This window comes from Eufriesea mexicana, unplaced genomic scaffold (genome assembly GCF_001483705.2).
Source record: "Eufriesea mexicana isolate 0111107269 unplaced genomic scaffold, ASM148370v2 scaffold354, whole genome shotgun sequence".
NCBI lineage: Eukaryota > Metazoa > Arthropoda > Insecta > Hymenoptera > Apidae > Eufriesea > Eufriesea mexicana.
This window is the reverse complement of record NW_016908520.1, coordinates 785406-803066: the sequence shown is the minus strand read 5'-3', so window position 1 is coordinate 803066 and position 17661 is coordinate 785406. Positions and strand designations below refer to the sequence as shown.

The 17661-nt window shown below is 37.4% G+C and overlaps 1 protein-coding gene and 2 long non-coding RNA genes across 4 annotated transcripts in view; 1 reads left to right on the top strand and 2 right to left on the bottom strand.

Moving 5' to 3' along the window:
- The window catches only part of LOC108556241 (UPF0676 protein C1494.01), a 23266-nt gene extending 6124 nt beyond the window's left edge, over positions 1-17142 (bottom strand). The window contains exons 1-2 of one of the 2 annotated variants that reach the window (XM_017912252.1): positions 17053-17142; positions 15661-16109 (exon numbers count right to left, since the gene is read on the bottom strand). In XM_017912252.1, coding sequence (XP_017767741.1) covers positions 15661-15754 — 94 coding nt within the window. In that variant the 5' untranslated portion in view covers positions 15755-16109; positions 17053-17142. Of the gene's footprint in view, positions 1-13179; positions 13624-15660; positions 16110-17052 lie in introns of those variants that run through there. The other variant, XM_017912251.1, reaches the window with a different exon arrangement.
- On the bottom strand, positions 11282-12087 carry LOC108556243 (uncharacterized). The gene is made up of 3 exons (XR_001890811.1): positions 11825-12087; positions 11544-11692; positions 11282-11392 (listed from the first exon to the last, which is right to left on the bottom strand). It is a non-coding gene; the product is annotated as an uncharacterized LOC108556243 (long non-coding RNA).
- LOC108556242 (uncharacterized) lies at positions 12340-12889 on the top strand. The gene is made up of 2 exons (XR_001890810.1): positions 12340-12728; positions 12791-12889. It is a non-coding gene; the product is annotated as an uncharacterized LOC108556242 (long non-coding RNA).
- Positions 17143-17661: the final 519 nt, after the last annotated feature.

Sequence of the window (17661 nt, the reverse complement as noted above, 5' to 3'; positions counted from 1 at the left end):
AAAGAGTGAGAGAAGCAAAGAGACAAACAGGAAAGCGGGGAAGCAGATACTAGGAATTTCCATATACGTTGCTGGTGGCTCATTCAAGTTAATCTTCTAGTGTCGTCACGAATTATAAATTTTCCAATTGCTACGTCGATTAGATTAGGATCTTTCTTTATATCGTGGAAGGTAATAAGACGATTTGAATCACTTAAGTTACTCAAAACTGGATTTTTGGATCAGGCGAGTTGCTCAGGAATATTTTTCAACTATCAGAATATCGAAATTGAGCAAAAATGAAATTTTTAAATCATTCGATTTATCGAAAAACAGATCTTGCGTATCCTTTGGTCTATTCCAAAGTACTCGACCTGTGGATAAGTAAGAAACGAGTTCGTTTAATCAATTGTCCGAGGAAACGCCGGAAATTTTGAAATCACTCGATTCGTTCAAAAACCGATTTTTCGTGTTCTTCGATTTATTCGAGTAAACGTGAACAATTTTGTGAATTCTTAAATCACTCGATTTGTTTAAAAATCTTTCATACTTTTTGATCAATTCAAGCGGTGATAAACGATATTCCAAATTACTCGAATCGTGGCAAAGGGGAAACCAAACTCATTCAACGATCCGAGTAAGAATATAAAAATTCTTCGGCTCGATTAAAATTGTTTTCGCTCGTTGGAACAAATTGGTATTCTCAAAATCCAAATATTGAAAGTTATTTATTTTCGAATCTTCCAAAACTTCTCTTCGTACCTAAAGGTACCTACTATAGTAGCTTCTTTCGTTATGGGTCTCGCAGTGATATTACGAAGTCTCACCCCATTGTTTCGTTTATCGATCATTTCTTTCATTCACGGATTGCGGCTCATTGATAGACACGCGGTTATCGACGCGCGGAATGCAAAAAGATGAGGACGTTTTTCTTCTTCGCTGAGCAACTCTGACGAAGAGTAATGTCTTGACGTCAACCGTGTTTCATCTTTCCGTGATACGAGGCCACGTCCACGGTAGGGATCATTGCTTCGACAAATTGCTATTTTTGATTTTGTAAAATCCATAATAAACGCCGGTAAGAAGAGGACGAAGTTTTCAGGTCTGGGTCAGGTATTTCGAAATTTTCATCAACACGGTTCTTCAAGCTCCCTTAAATTCGTATCATCCGACACACTCTTCTGCATTTTCTCGGCGCTTTCCCAAAGCTTCGTCCTTTACGTATCGTTATTTTGACGATCTCGAAATTTGTTAAAATTCAACGTTTCACGATACTGTTTATTTAACACTAGAACTATCAGGATATACTATATACGTAAAAAGTATGATATAAATATAGAATATGTAAATAATATTAATTAAAGTGTTACGATGAAGGTAATTAGGGATATATAATATTTGTTCTTATAATAAAAGGCAATTTTCTCAAATGCAGTAGCCAATTCTCAATAATTGCAGAAATAACAAACATAAAACTAGTCATATTTTACTTAGCTTAATTAACTAATTCGAATGATTTAACTTAAATGAATTAAGTATAATAATTAACCTAATTGTAATAGTTCTAGTGTTAAGTTATGTAACTTATTCATTGAGGCTTCTTTTAGGTTGAGGATCGTTGCGTTATCGATGGACCCTGATTTATTCATTTATTATTATTTCCGTGTATGTAGTTCTTCTATAACAGTTTAATTAACAAATTATTATTTACTCCTGGACTTGCATTATACATATATATGCAATTACAGTCTTCGTGTTTTTATCCATGTTCGATAAGGGATTCGTTGTATATTTATTGCCTGATAATGTTATAGATTCCGCAGTACATTTTAAAACGTATATTTATACGAAAATATGAGATTCTCGGTTACGAGAATGATTTAAACTGCTGTAGCGATAACTGTCCCGCGACAATTATTTATAGTCATTAAGTTCCTGGATGACGAATCCAATGTAGTACATTTATGAGTGACAACAAGGGAATCGGTTGGAAACGTGGAGATAAGGTGATTTTCGTCTTGAACGCGAAACGACTTCCCCAAGCAACTTTCAACGAAATAAAAGGCAGATAACGAAACATGAAAACATATTCGAATTTACACCGAGCCACATGTTGCATTCTATAATATTCTGCTTCTCGATATTTTGTATATCGACAATATAACATAAAAAGGAAGAAGAAAACAAATTGTGGGAAATTAAAACAAATTCTTCAAGAGAAAAGCATGTTGAATGAGCGCAGATGACGAATTAGATGAGATACAACGAAACTATATTTATTTTGCTATTTATTCACAAGGAACATCCGGTTGAGATTTGGCTTCGATACTATTGCGATTTTTGAATAAGCTATGTAAATTCACCAAATCATGACCGTCAAGTATAATTATACCTTTCTGGTTCTCCTTAATTGAAACCGTTTAAGACAAACAAAGAAAAAAGGAAAAAGAAGAAAGAGGAAAGGAAAAATTACAAAATTATAAGATTCGAAGAAAAAAGCAAAGTCGTACTTCATTCTCAGTTTTTGCCAGATGTCGATAAGAAACGTTATCACGATTCACGCACGATGCGCTCGCAGACAGATCTTGTTTCAACGCCACGCGGCGACGATTGCTTTCTCGAGGCTCTTTTGCCCGTGAGAACGTGATTTCACTTCGCGACACGGGAGATCGTATAAAAATCCACTGTACAGACACGTTTCCCCTTACACGAAGATAATTCATGTCGTATTTACCGTCGAAAATCCGAACGCGTCATCAAATTTTGCGCCAAGTGATCGTGTTCGAAATTATCTAATTTATCGCTTAAAAGATAACTCATACATCGAAATCTCCAATGACGAACTGTGTATAAATTTTATTTAAACGATTTACGAATAATTTTAAACGTTTCATCAATTTTGAGTAAATTCATTTTAAACAACACGTCGTATATGTATGTTATCGAAATTCTTTATGTTTAAATATTTCAAACTGATATTAAGCGACTGTTAAAATATTCTCTCGAAATATATACTTACATTCGGTATATATAATTAGGATAATTACATTCTAGGTATTATAAATTGTTGTAATATATATTTACGTTATTTTCACGATATCACGATAGTTCGTGACTTCAGGGCGCTAGTATCGCGCAACTACGATGCGAGAAAAAAGGTTAGCCTTGTGAAACTTTCATCATCGTAATTCATTCGACGTGCAAGACAGATAATGATCCCCGAGGACGTAGACTTTCTCTGATTTTATTGTCTCCCTGTTATCGACTTTATAGTAACTTCGAATATCGATTAAGATTCTAGCTTAAGTACAAGTTACGCTGACGCATTAATTAACTTCTTCGCGTCTATCAAAGAGATACCATGTGACGCGACATCATTCATACTAACGTGCTTGACAGTAAGAAAAAGACACGCGGGATATCGTGCCTCGATATTAAAAGTCGTCATTTGCAAAGTAGTCGCATCTCAGTATATCATAATAAAAAATATCTTTTAATATATTTGTACATTTACAAAATAGGTAAAAAAGGTGTTGCAACGCGTCCATGAGTGGGTTGCTATTTCCGGGACGACCCGACGCCAGAATGGCGAAGAAAAAAGGAGAAGGGAGCAACAGGAAGGCAATCACACTTCCTCTTCGAGTTTCCATATCCTTGATGATCGTCAACGTCACCGAATAGCACATGGTCAACGTTATGCAAAGGTCGAAACTAGGAAAAACCTTTTCTCCGTGAAACTCTTGCGACAGGATATCGATTTCATTTACACGAGGCTTCATTTCGTGGAAGAAATAAATGAAATCGCTGGAATATTACAGGCAAATGGAATTATCGGAAAGTTCCTTCGAGGAATAGCCTGAAGTAGTCCTTAAGGATTAAGCAATAAAACCATGAAACGATTGACAATGTTTCCTGAGAGTGCATTTCCGCAATAAATATACAAGTCAACGGTCGTATTAAATGGTTAATAATTTTCCTGTAATATTTTCGATGATCGTTGCAACCATGGACTTAATGCTTCGCGATATAAAATGTATTAATAGAAAGTAATTGATCGGTCAACGGGGGATTATTCGGTAGTTAAGTTATTAATTTCAATGGATCATTGGTTTAAAACAAATAACTTTTTATTTTGCACATCTTGAAAAATTGTTATTTAAGCTTCTATGATATATGATTTTTAAAACCGCTTCGATATTTCACGTATACTTCGAAAATTTTATCTGTTATCGTTAGAGAAAGCCGTGTCAATTTCTGGCGGTATTTTACCTGATCAAAGCCATGAGAATTAGGCAATTTTATTACGACGTGACTTTATGGACATTATTTTTAAATTATCGAGTCTTCGAAGGCTGTTGATCGACCTTTAGTTTATACTGCTAAAAACACTTGGTGTTAATGAGCTAGATATTCGAGAAAAATATTCGAATTAATATTTATACTTCTCGCTCTGTATATATATATATATATATATGCGTGTATATATATATGTATTCTGTTTACAAGCCATTCCAAAACCGAGTGGCTGCTAGAATCGATTTTTACTGGTAACACAATTAATCTCCGATGTTATCTTTACAACATATGCTACACAAGATTTCCCTCCTTGCTAAACACCTTTATCCCTCCACTGCATAGAACTGTGTAACTTTTGCTACGTAAAAAGAAACCAGAATTTAAATCTGAATACCAGACGAAGTCTCGATAACAATACGCTTTACAAACCAGATATTCCAAGCAGCCTTACATATCTAAAACTCGATGACCCTGTTTCTAAAATGCTTCATAAATTCAAAGGTCGAATCTTTGTTCTTCAAATGTCCTTCACAGTCGGATCCCTGTAACGAAATAACGTACACGTATGCTTCCGAAATCACTTCGTTATGGCAATCATCTAATCCTTAATAGAGCGATTCGAGGATAACGACCACGAAAAATTTGCGTTACGATTTACCTTGGTTGCCTTCTGTAAAATGCTCCGACAAACATCGAGGCAGGATACTAATCGACAGAATAGATATAGTAAGTTCCACGATATAACGATGTTGTAAATTAAACCATGGAGTAATGACTCTAACCATAATGTCTTAGGACTGTAGGGTCTTGGAGTCTATGACATTGTATTTCCTTTTAGAATACTACATAACCTATAAAGAAAAAGACAGAAAAAGTACGGTAAATAGGAAAACCGATAATTACTATTTTAACAGATCGAAAAACGAAGAAAAAAGACTGCGATATATGTAAATATAAATATAAATATTAACAAAAATACGTCGTAAATTTTAGTCTCTCGCATGTTGATATTTCTGCCACTTCCTTCGTCGAGGAATTCCTTTATCGATTAATTCCACCTTTTGAATTTTGAAAAATTCTAGTCCAAAATGATGTATTAATGCTTAATTTTTCATGTTTAAAATACATTTCTAACCTCTGTTTCGTGAAGTTAATCGATCTGATAAATTAATTTTGATAAATTTAACTAACCTCACAACTTCGTTAATTTTGCTATATTATGGTCCTTAGGTACAGTACTGCTCGCTTCGCGTCCACAGTTTTAGACCACAGCAGGACGCTTATCTGAACGGGTAAATGTTCCAAGAATACGGGGGAGCGAGAGAGAAACAGCGAGCATAAGAAAGATACCTATATTCGACTCGAGCATAACGCGTATATACGCTTCGATGAAACTCGGTATTGGAGACACTTTGTGAATCCAGTTTCAAGGACTGGAGGGGAGAACGACGGGTGTTAAAGTTGGCAGGAATTCTGGTGCTTATACCGGTAGTACCGTGCTTCATTCCTGGTCAAAACCGATCCGTTTCGATCGATGTTTCGATATAACGAACGGCGCGCGCATTTCGCACGGGAGGTCTAGCGATGTTATTCAATCCGACGTAAAAGGAAGAAAAGGGACCGGAAGTAAGACCAGCCTGATTTCTATTGGCGATTTCAATTGCGATTGCGCGCGCATATTTCGTACTCGGTTCGCTAACTATGTTACTTTTTGTTCTTTGACATTGCCTATGGGACGGGCAATATGAAGACATTTTAAATATAAAACGATTTCTAAGAGAGAGATTTATCAATAAAGGTGAAGTAAAATAGCAAACAATGGAACAATAATAACGAACTGATAAGATTAGGTTGTATAAATTCTTTTTCTTCTTTATTCGCTTTATTGTCTTACTTTATTCTTATCTTTTTTCTTTATTCTTCCTGTTTTTCTTGTCGTTTCATTCTTGAAGGAAGTCAAAATTATTATTGGGAAGTTGCCTGCAATGGTATCTGGGGGAACCGTGTACAGAAAGGCTTTTGCTATCGAACGACGTTGAAAAGCGAAGGTAAACACAAAACAATGAGGCGTACGATGTACAGGTTATATCTAAAGGCAGCCGCTAATTGCTTCTGATAAATAAAAATGAGCATTACCATAGTAAACTGATATGCCTCCAGGTAAAAGGACGTTATACTTGGTCGACCATTTTTTATTTCTTCTGTTTTTTTTTTTTCCTTCTATATTAGCATATTTATGATTCATTTCTTATGCAACATCGAGAGTTCAGGGAGTTAGGGGACCGTGGCCAAAAAGTTTTCACTTTTCGATACCAGCGACCTACAAGTATTCTCAAATCGTTTTGTAATACTCTCTAATGCAGCAAATAGCTTCATTTATTGCGAAATTAAGATAAAAATTCGTGTCAATGAAATTAAATTAATATCTAGATAAAGATTTCTAAGACTTCTTTCTAAGATTTCTAAGACTTCTAATTAAGAAACAACGATCTCCGCGATAAATGTATAAAAAATCAATTAATTATAACGTGAATTATTAGCAAAATTTGAGAGTAATCAAAAGCAATTGTTCATTTGCAGGTTTGGTTTAGTCATTAGCATAAAACACAACAGAGGGTTCCCAACGACAAACGTTCTTAATCCGGAAAGTAAGCGAGGAGGCAGCGTGACTAAGCTGGCATCAATTAGCGATCTCAAGAAAATTCACGTGAACCTCGTGAATGGCAACGGTTCCGCAAAGATTAGCACTGGCGGAGGCGAAGGTCTTTCGTCACATGTCGTCGTAAATCGTTCCCTTTCCTAGTGTACTTTTGATCGCGCGTGATCGTTGTGCAGTAAATCAGCCGTTGGAAATCTATTGCAAACATCTCCTACTTGAGTTTTTCCGTCCTGCCGATCCGGCCTCTTGTCTCTGAGACATCGGTGCACTCGTTGTTCACGTGAAGCCAGACGAACGAAACGCGAACACGGTTGGTACCACGCGCGGCGAAACGTCGCTGGAATGGCCGTTTCGCGAACCTTCGAATATAAATTACCGTTCCTTCGTGGCCGCGACACTGTCTTATCGACAAAGCTTGGGTAATTTACGAGGCAACTGTAAAATCTATTGTCCAGCGGGCGATTTCATTGTGGTTAGATATTAGAAATAATATTCCGCGACTCTGATTTCGTAACCGATTTACTTTGTCTTAAAATGGAACAAACATACCGGCGATATTTTTGAATTTTTAATTAATTTTATTTATCATCTTCGTAAAATTACGACTTCGCCCAATCCCACGTAATGAAACGTTAGAAATTTTCTACTTTAGTTATACGGGAAAATGCAAACATCATTAACTTGAGCGTTTTAACGTTCACGAAAATAAACGTAAAAAATATGTATCGCGAATAAAACGTGTGCGATATATTGGACATGCGTATCAGCAATGACGTTCGAAACGAATGGTGCAATAAGCATGGGCCTATCAGTCAGGTAGACTGTAAAGTTGTCTTTATCTCTGTGGAGACCAGCACACTATTCTCTTGGATGGTGCAAACGAGATATTAAAAGGCATCGTTACTCGGTAACGGTATATTCGATTCGTTTTACTGGGCGAAAGTATCTGTGAGACTGCCGGTACCAGGAGAAACTAGCGAAAATTTTCTCCTAGTCATGTGTGCACCCTAGAAACTGTTTTAAACTGATACTCAATCGATAGATTGCACGGGAATATCGCGAAACTTAAGCTGAATCAAGATCATAGAACAACTCGATGTTTTGCATACTCGTATTATTCTAATGAAACGTAACGTAACCCAATGTAATGGCATAGTTAAGGTTAGGATTCCAAGCTACCGATAATCATAAGATCGATTTTTCAAACTTTAGATATTGCACTAGCATTATCAATTTAAGTAGCTTCCATTTACTTGTACCTCGCTTTCAATGTATAGTATAACCTGCAATACGATTAAGTTATTAAGAACGTTAAAAAGCCACTAAAAAAGTATTTAAGAATTATTACTCATCACGCAACGAGACTTGTGAATGTATTTCCGCGAAAACGACGTATTAATGTTCAATTTGCAATTTGTTTTGTAAAATATGTGTATACTGCGCATTAAAATCGATCAACAATACGGAAACAGTTTCAGCAACATGCTAAAAAAAACAGAGATAAAGATTGTCACTAGATTGTGTGCATCGTTTCACGAAATGAATGATAAATTATTGACATTAACGCCGAATGACTACGTGTTTTCTGGTTAAGACACGTGGTGGCGTTCTACGTTGCGCAACCGTACTATCGAAAAGCTCGTTTATGCTCTATAGTGGACGAATGAAATATTCCTATTCGCGGTCGTTTACCTTGCGTTGTCAAACTGTACAAGCAGAATCGTATTCGATTATCCCATAGCTTGATCGTTCCTTAACAGCAAGCAGTTTAACGTTGAAGGGGAAAAGAACAGTATTGAAGGAACGGCAACGATAAAACGCGATCGCGACAGACGATAACGGTACATACGACTACCGTGTGAAAACAAACTATATGCGCTTCGAGCGCTGTATAACGCGTCGATTGACAGCTCCACCTTTCGACGGGTTTCTCCTGAATACGAAATCCTGTTTCGTTGAATTTTTCTTCGTGCTCAGTTTACCACTTTAGTTCCTTTTAGATCTATTGCAGACACGTCACGTAAAACGGTCGTTATGTAGACGCAGCGATTTTTAAGTGAAATATTTCTATAATAAAACAGTAACTGGGGAAAGGTATATTAAACGGAGGAAACAACTAAACATTTCCTATCTGAAATGAAATTTTGTATTCGTATACATGGAATCGTTTAACACTGGCTACATGAATTTATGATAAATGAAAGCAAAAGGCAGAGCGAAAATAAATATTCGGACTAATTTTCCCTCCTATTAAACACAATGGTATTTACTTATTCAAACACGAAACACGAAAACGAAGAAAAAACGAATAGTAATAGAATAGGAAGTAGGAATCGCTTTCGACTGAATTGTGATAACCACACTAACCCAGCTTTCAGGTAACACGAATATCTGTTACAGCTAAAGCGCATGGTCGCAACGATGAAAGTGAATTCAATGATTGCGATCTACATCATTCATTCGCTAATGTTTTAACCGCATACAAATAAGCCACAACACGGGGCAAGCCTACAACATGGATAACACGTTTTTGCGATCTACTGCCAACGGTATTTCACAATTGAATCGAACACGCGTGCGATGAAATTTCTGTTTCATCGCTTCCTTCGAATACTATCGCGTTGATTGTATCTAGGAACGTGACGCCAGTCATCGAATGAATACTTTTTTAGAACAACCGTTTTCTTGGATGAGTCGAGGTCGGCCATCTTGCCGATTTCTAGTTAATTATAGGTGATGAACCGACGCTCGCTTGAACACATTCGATTCAAATTATGACGGTTTATAAACGATACCTTATTTCAAAATATATAAATAACTCTTTCGTGCTAATATTTAACAACTTTCTTCCATTCCTAATCCGCCGCCCCCCCTCTCTCTTGCCTCGAGAAAAAAATCACAACTTATACCCGGAAGAATTTTTAACGATTCAGTCCATATCAAGAATACAAGTGATAAGAGAAAGTTTTTTAAGTATTGTAGTTCTACTTTCTATTTTTTTTTCTGTAAGATCAATGCCGTACAGTATAATATTATTCGATATTGCACAACTGCATCGGTATACATTATGAGTCTCTCGATTAATTAAACGAAAATTAAAAAAATAAAATTAATTATACCTTTTTCTAATTTAAAATTTGCTAAATATTGCTCTAGTCATTGCCAATCTGATGAACGTGTTACAACTTCATTTCGCAATGCGTACGTCTGGTAAATCGGTTACTAACTGCCAGAATTTCAATGACGTTATCGTAGTTGTACAAGAAACGAGCCAAAAACTCATTTTTAATACATAATGCACTCTTTTCCACTTTCTAAAATTTTGTGTAATTTTTGTTTCCTCGGTGATCTTCATGCAGCGTGAACTACGACAAAATTTCTGTGTCCGTATTTTTAAATTTAAGACACAATGAGAATCGGTTACTAATTCTAACCTAATTTTTGAACCGATAAGGTTACGTTAACGAATCATTGAAAATAGATTCGTAACATTGTAATGCTGGTAATCAACGAATGGCTTGAGCAGCGATTCCTCTACAGAATAAACGAAACGCAGACTTGTTTGTCGTTTCAAATTAAAATTCTATCTTTCGCCAACATTTGTTAAAATATTTGCAAATAATATATTTTAGTTCAGGTAATGTTCAGATAGAAACACATTTGGAGATACGGCTGTTGTAAATAGTAAGTTCCTTTTGGTGCCATTTGTAGTATTTCAATGTCTTTTTCCACTTTGGTAAGATTATAATTCTATATTTTCTTATGTTTCCAATTGTTTAGCGTATGCATTGTTACCTAGGAAAGAGAGACATATTTGCAATGTTGTAATTACTTAGCCCATGAAGTATTTAAATGTTTTGCTAACAGAATGTTAAGTGTCGATTTCTGCTTACCTAAATTATTTATTTGTGCATTAAGCCTGAAAGCAAAATTTACTAGTTACAACATTTAACGATAATATGTTGAAAACAATTGTTACGTTCGTTATACTTCCAGAGATATTTACTTTTTGCGTTATTATTTTTCAGTGGCTTCAACATATGATTAAAGTAACTATCGACCTTGTTTACGTTCCATTCCCTGTTTCTGAAAGTATACAAGAACCTAACGCAATCAACGATTACCATTCTTACTCGGGCTTTTGACCCAGAAAGATGCCCCAATTCCCGCCATTTTTCTGTATCCCTTTCCCTTTTTATTTAACCTAATTTCACATTATACGCTTAATTATTTACTTCTTTCGCTCTTCTCCTTGCTCATTATTTTCTCTGTATTAATTTTTGCACATTTCGACTTCTTAGTCACGTTTATTACATGTTCAATTCTAGATTCGTAATTTTAACCCGATTAGGATTAAAATTTTTTTTATACAATTGCATTGCTATCGGCCATTCGCCTCGCACCACTTCCGGTTGCCATTGTCTATCGCTCTCGATTCTTAAAAGGTTCGTTTACATCCTGTAATTTATATTCAAATAATAATTTTTTCCATTCAAATACGAAATATTCGATATAAAATAATTTATTCGCGTGTATATTTTATTACCGGATAGATAGTTTGTATGAATTATGCTAATGAACAAAATTTGATAATTTAAATGAGAATTACGTTCGATCCCAGTCGACGTCATCCCATCGTACGTCCACGGTAAACGGTACTTGCGCAAGTACGAATTTTGCAACTTGCTGCCTACGTGTTTTCTCCCCATACCGTGCGATCTCTCGCTTCGGTCTCCTTGCTTTGCGCATTCCGTGACTCTGTAAGACACTTTAACGTTAATGTAGAAACCTTGCGAGTATTTAAGTCGAATCGAAAAATAACTTAAGAAAAAATGAAAAAAAAAGGAAAAAGAAAAAGAAGGAGATCTTGTCTCCGTAAGAAGAATGTACTTGGTGTCGTGTGGTATTATTATCATTCACGTCGTGATGGTTGCATTACATGGAGCGCATCGTGACAGGATTTCGGGGGTCTCTGCTTCACCAACAAAACTCAAAGGAGTTCATGGCGGTATCTCCAGCATTCGCCGCTAGAGGGTTTTTCGGCAGTTCTATTCTAGTGAGTCGTCTAGCTATTACTGTGACTATTTCCTTCTTTTTTTTTTCTCTTTTTTCTCTGTTGACTCGATCGTAGTTCTTCTTTTGGAGGTTACATTTGTCGCTAAAAATGTAAAATTATTTTACGTTGAACTATGGATGAACGTACAGGACAGCGGCGCTTCAGCGGAAAGGTTTTGAAACACGCGTCACGCTGTTTTTCCCGTTACGGACGCGAGCACTATCGACCGAATTCTTTTGTGATGATTGGCACGAAACAATTAAAAGCTTACCGTTGGTCTTGTTTCAATGAAAAGAATTGTAGGATGAATTATGATCGAAATGATACATTATGAACGTCACAGCGGGTAAGGTGAGTCTGTGCTATTTCGCCGTGTCCATTTTCCCGGAGTTTGCTGATGCACCTAATAATTAATTTTAATGACGTATCCACGTAACCGAGAAATAAAAAATTCACGTTGTTCGAAGGTCTATTCTTGGTTGTCGCGTAAGCGTCCGCTTATCCGCGTCGTTGCATATCGCGACCACGGGGGACAGGCACGTGTAACCGTGTGCACACGCAAGGAAAAAACGCATGCCGCTCATCTATGTCGGCATGCGTACATATACGCATGCGCGGCGCAGCCAATGCTTTGTGTCGGAAATATAGTCAAACAATGCGAAAAGTGAACGGAGTCGCATAACTTTGTCGTACAATCCACGCTGTGCTTGTGCAAAAATATGTAACTCGAAGAACGAGGTACGTTTTATGTTAAAATCAAACTCTTTTCAGTACTGTTTCTAATTGACACTGTTTTGTAGGTTAAAACATATACGCGTCCCTCAATCTAATATATGTAAATGTAGGCACCAAAAAGGGGACACCTGAATGTTTTATCATTGACAACGCGAGAATCTCGACAAGGTCGAAATTCCAGACTTTGAAGGGCAAACGCGATAATGTGGAATTATTTTTAAGGTCTCTGTTTCCATAAAGCTATACTATGTTCTTGGAGAATACGAAAGTTGATATAACCAACTGCAGCTTGACGATACACCGTTAAAAATTAATGTTTTTTACGGGACGTCTAGTTAATGACGATGTTTAATTAAATTCTAAGAAACGTAACATGTAAGTACCTTCTGAAAATATGACGTAATTCGGATATTTTGATTATATAATTAAGGATAAACAATATTCAGGAAATTACCGAGCGACTCAGAAGGAATCGTTTCGAAGAAGGTCGGAAGTTGACCGCGATAAGTCGCGCGACGGTTACCGATGCAAGTAATAACGACCATTAGTATGGCTGTCTTCATGCAATGAAAGTAAAATTGGGAACAGCAATCGGAACAAAGAGTAAAACGAAGGAGCGTATCGTACATCCAATTATGTGTAGAGACGATCGTGTGCCCCGATAAAAATATTTTCTCGCGGTTGAGATTGAGGTTAAGTACACAGCACCGATTTCGCATGATCGTTATTCGATCGTAGCTTCGTTGGAACACGTTGCACGATACGTCATTCAACAAGTGGTTACGGTCTAATACGAGTTACTGTATGTACGTAGCTATATCAAAAAATACACCGTCTGACACAAAGAGATCAATGATGACTAAGGAGGTTCACCCAGGAATTTCAATTAACTACACTCGCCGCCATTTACATAATCGATGACTAATGTCGCCGTTGCAATGACATTTCCGTGTCGATTGTGATCTCGATCGAGAAACGCTTTTGAAACGATACCATGTCTCTTTCGGTTGATGCCAGTATTGTGCGCGAGTCGTTGGCCTGTCGCCCAGGCACGGAATATACACATTACAGCCAGAGACGAAAGAAACGGTTGAACTGAACCGAATCGAATGTAGAAAAGGATGGAACGAGAAACGGTGGAACGTTTCGAGGCTCGGTCGCAAATTGAAACGCTGTTATCTTTTCATTTACACCGCACACGCCAATCTATTATTCTCAACGGCGTTCATTGCAATGGCACTTAAATCATTATCCGACACATTTACCGTCACGAAAAGACACGCAAGCTATTTCATTGAAATTACGCGTATTTATACATTTTTCTACTGTTCAACGATTGATCTGTGCGATGTAACTTACCTATGTGATCTCAAAACTCTAACGTTGAATAAAAATCGATGACCATCTTCGCAACTACTGTTTCAAATACGTTAGAGGGACTAACCATAGCGAATAATTGGTTCTATTCGAATAACGTCAATATTGTATTTGTCAACAGATCAGTTACACGAGTCTCAATGGTGTTTATCAATTTTGGCGTTTGAATACCTTATTTGAACACATGAGTCGATCTGTTTGAATACCATTTTATTTTTCAGTATAACAAAATTTGAAAACCGTTAAAAGAAAAATGATTAATTAAACAATAACATTTAATCAATGGACTTATAGGTGCAAACAAATTTCCTGATAAAGAAAAAATGACTTAGTACCTATTCAACTGTTAAGTCTGACAATATGATAAATTCGTACGTTTTCTTGTTTCTGTTTACTGTAATTGTAATCAATTAAACAGATAAACAATCAAGGAAAAATATATTTGATTAATATAACAACTGCTGTAATCTAATTGTGAATCATTATTGTGATTATGCGTTAATATATCACATGTATTAGGCTTCCATATTTAAATCAATTACTACCGTTAAAAAGTGCTGAAAAAACAATACTTAAAAAAAAAAAAAAAATAAAAGAAATTTACATACATGATATATAACATTACTCCCCGTCTCGAGATTTATGAAAATGTATTACCCAACGCGATAACGAATTTTTTAGTAAAATTAAATGTGAACAAGTAACGAATTTCAAGACACCCTGTAGGAATCGAGGAGGGCGCCAAGGGAGGGGCCCTTCTTTGTGAGACGGGCTCTGACCTCAACGGATCGTCGGGCCTGAGGTAGGCGCCTCTGCCTGTGAACGGCGAAGCTGTTGCTGTTGGTGTTGGTTTGCTTGTCTGTCTGGCCAGTTGCCTGGCCTCGTTGCCAAGCAACCGTAAAAGCGTCACCCTCTGAATCTCTAAAATTCCTTACGTCGAATCGTTCCACCGAGCACTGCCGGCGCACCAAACGATCACATTTTCCACGTGAGAAAACGGTCGATTCAAAAATCCACGCGAGAGGCCAACGATTTTAGATGCTGTCGGTCTGTATTTAAAGAAGTGTACGTATATATAGAATATCATTCGATAACGTACGAAAGCAACCGTTACTTACAATAGAGTTCTCCTTTTCTGTGTGTTTCTATTTAAAAGAATAAAAAACGTGTTCTCTCGGTTGAGGAGAAAAAAGTATGTCTACATTTACACTTTATTTTATCACCGATTCTTTCTCTTCTCGTATACGGTCGATTGATCGGTGACCGATGTAACCATGAACTTTCGCATTAAATCATCATATCGAGTGAAACGGTTAGTCATTTAAGAGCGTTGGGCAAAACTATGTATCTCGTCTCACCACGTGCCTTCAGGTCTCGATTTATTTCCAACTACGTAAATTTCGTCATGTTAACCTATGATCCGAATTGCAACGTCTCACGATTCGTAACATATTTCTTTTTTCCCTGCTGCAGTGTAACCTCATCCGCCGCACCGGGCGCTGCACGTTGATTAATGCTTAACGATATAAAAGTTTCAAATAAAACAGCGAACACTTACCCATGTGAGCGAGGTCGATGATCGGCACTTCGCACTTGCTCAGAAGAGTCTCACAGGTTTGGGTTACAATCGGAGCACTCGTGCAGCAGCTCATCTTGCTTGTGGCTAGTTACTCGTCGAAATGAGATTTCTATCGCTGTCCTTCTCCGCCTTCTTCCTCGGTCTCTTTCCTTCTTCGTTGTACAGTCTTCGGCTGCTCTCGCAATTTCGTATCTTGTCCCCGATCTTTGTGTTCCGTTCACTTGATCGCTTCTTTTTCGTGTGTGTCGCCTTTTCAGTGTTGCTTCTCCTTCCTCTCGATCTTTGTGCCTCTGTCGCTTACGTTCGATCAAGTTGCACCACTATACCGGACGGAAAATACGTGGCCCAACGTTGTGACGCGCGTACATACTACCATTTACCACGTGCAAACTCACCCACCCAAACAGGCGCGATTTCCAACAGATTCACTAAAATATCCAAGAAAAAATCATGCTATCACTGCACACCAATGGAGACTCTTCGTTTAAGTTAAAGCCTAATAGGCATTCTTCAGTGGAAGGGCAGGAGAAGAAAAACTTGGGGATCTTACAATGGCGTTACCGGTTTTTTCTAGGAGAAAAGGGCACAACCAAGCACGATGTCACGGCAACCCTAACGGTAGCCGTAAGAGACGAGTTTATTATGGGGCTGGTGGTGCGGCAGGTAAACGTATACGTGACTGTGTACTGGTGGGCACATGCTACGATATCGACAGAGTGGCGGATAACCGACTACTAACAAACAGCGCAACAATTTTAACGATCACTACTGGCACGCAAACGCTTCTCGACTGATCCGACAATGCTCGCGAACTAAGCAGGCGCGCTTATTAATCCGAGCGAAGCCGAAGGGGGTCGAAGTCACGCGAACGTTGGTGATGGAAGCCGAAGCGCGTACGAATATTTCCGAAGTTTACCGATCGTGTGAGTGGGGAGTATTCGGATATTCGCGCGTTCACGCAAAGAACAAGCGAATCAATTTAAAGGGATTTTTGTCTTTTATTGGAATATTTCTAATTTTATTTACATCTTAATATCGTAAAATACATACGCTTTGGTATTTTCATTTACATTACGAATTACTATCAGATATTAGGATTTAGAATAAAGAAATATAATAAATGACCAATTTAATTTATCGTAGGAAAACAGTCATTAGTTCCGAGAACTGAGTTTACATATGTGACTCGAGATTGATTTGAAGAATTTAAAAAATCGCACAGGTCTCGATACTATTTTCGTATCATAAATCTATACATTTACAAAATTCCAAATCTAACCGTACACTTATATAATATTCCCTACTCTTAACCGCATTAGAACTATTTTAAATACTATCCGCGTAAAATCTGCGAAACAGAATTTTACAAACCTGCGATAAGTTGTATCGTTAAACGCACGAAAGAGTATGAAAATATGCGACTTAATCTTATCGACTCTACCAATGCGCCTGCTACGATGCTTTGAGACGAACTGCACTCCAGTGGACGATCTTGAATTACTAAACGCAAGATTCGTCGATCCCCACCACGCTCGCGGCTCTCCTTCGTTGTCATCGGTTACTTCAAATCATTATAATTTGTATTTCATTGTTATCGAAGACGTGTAGCCAGCTGTGTCTTGGCGCCGTTTCTATATGTCTATCGGGTGTCATTTTCACCAAGTTTCTTTTACAATAGCCGACACATTTGACCTCTTCTTTCGATTGAATTTCCTCGAGTCTTCTCCGAATATCTTTCATAGAAGAGCGCTTGTACTCAGACGTCTAGAAAATCCACCTCTTCTCGCAGCGCTTGCCAGCTGTTGCTCCAGGAAACGGTCTCAGTAGCCATCTTCTCAATTCCACGAGAACTTCGAACGTGTTCCGTGTTTAACCTGCGCGTGCTTTTTTTAGACACCGATAAATTCTGCTAAACGATCGTAAAACATTCTTCTCGGCGTGATATGATTTGTATAGATGGGATAAACATATGAATAGTAG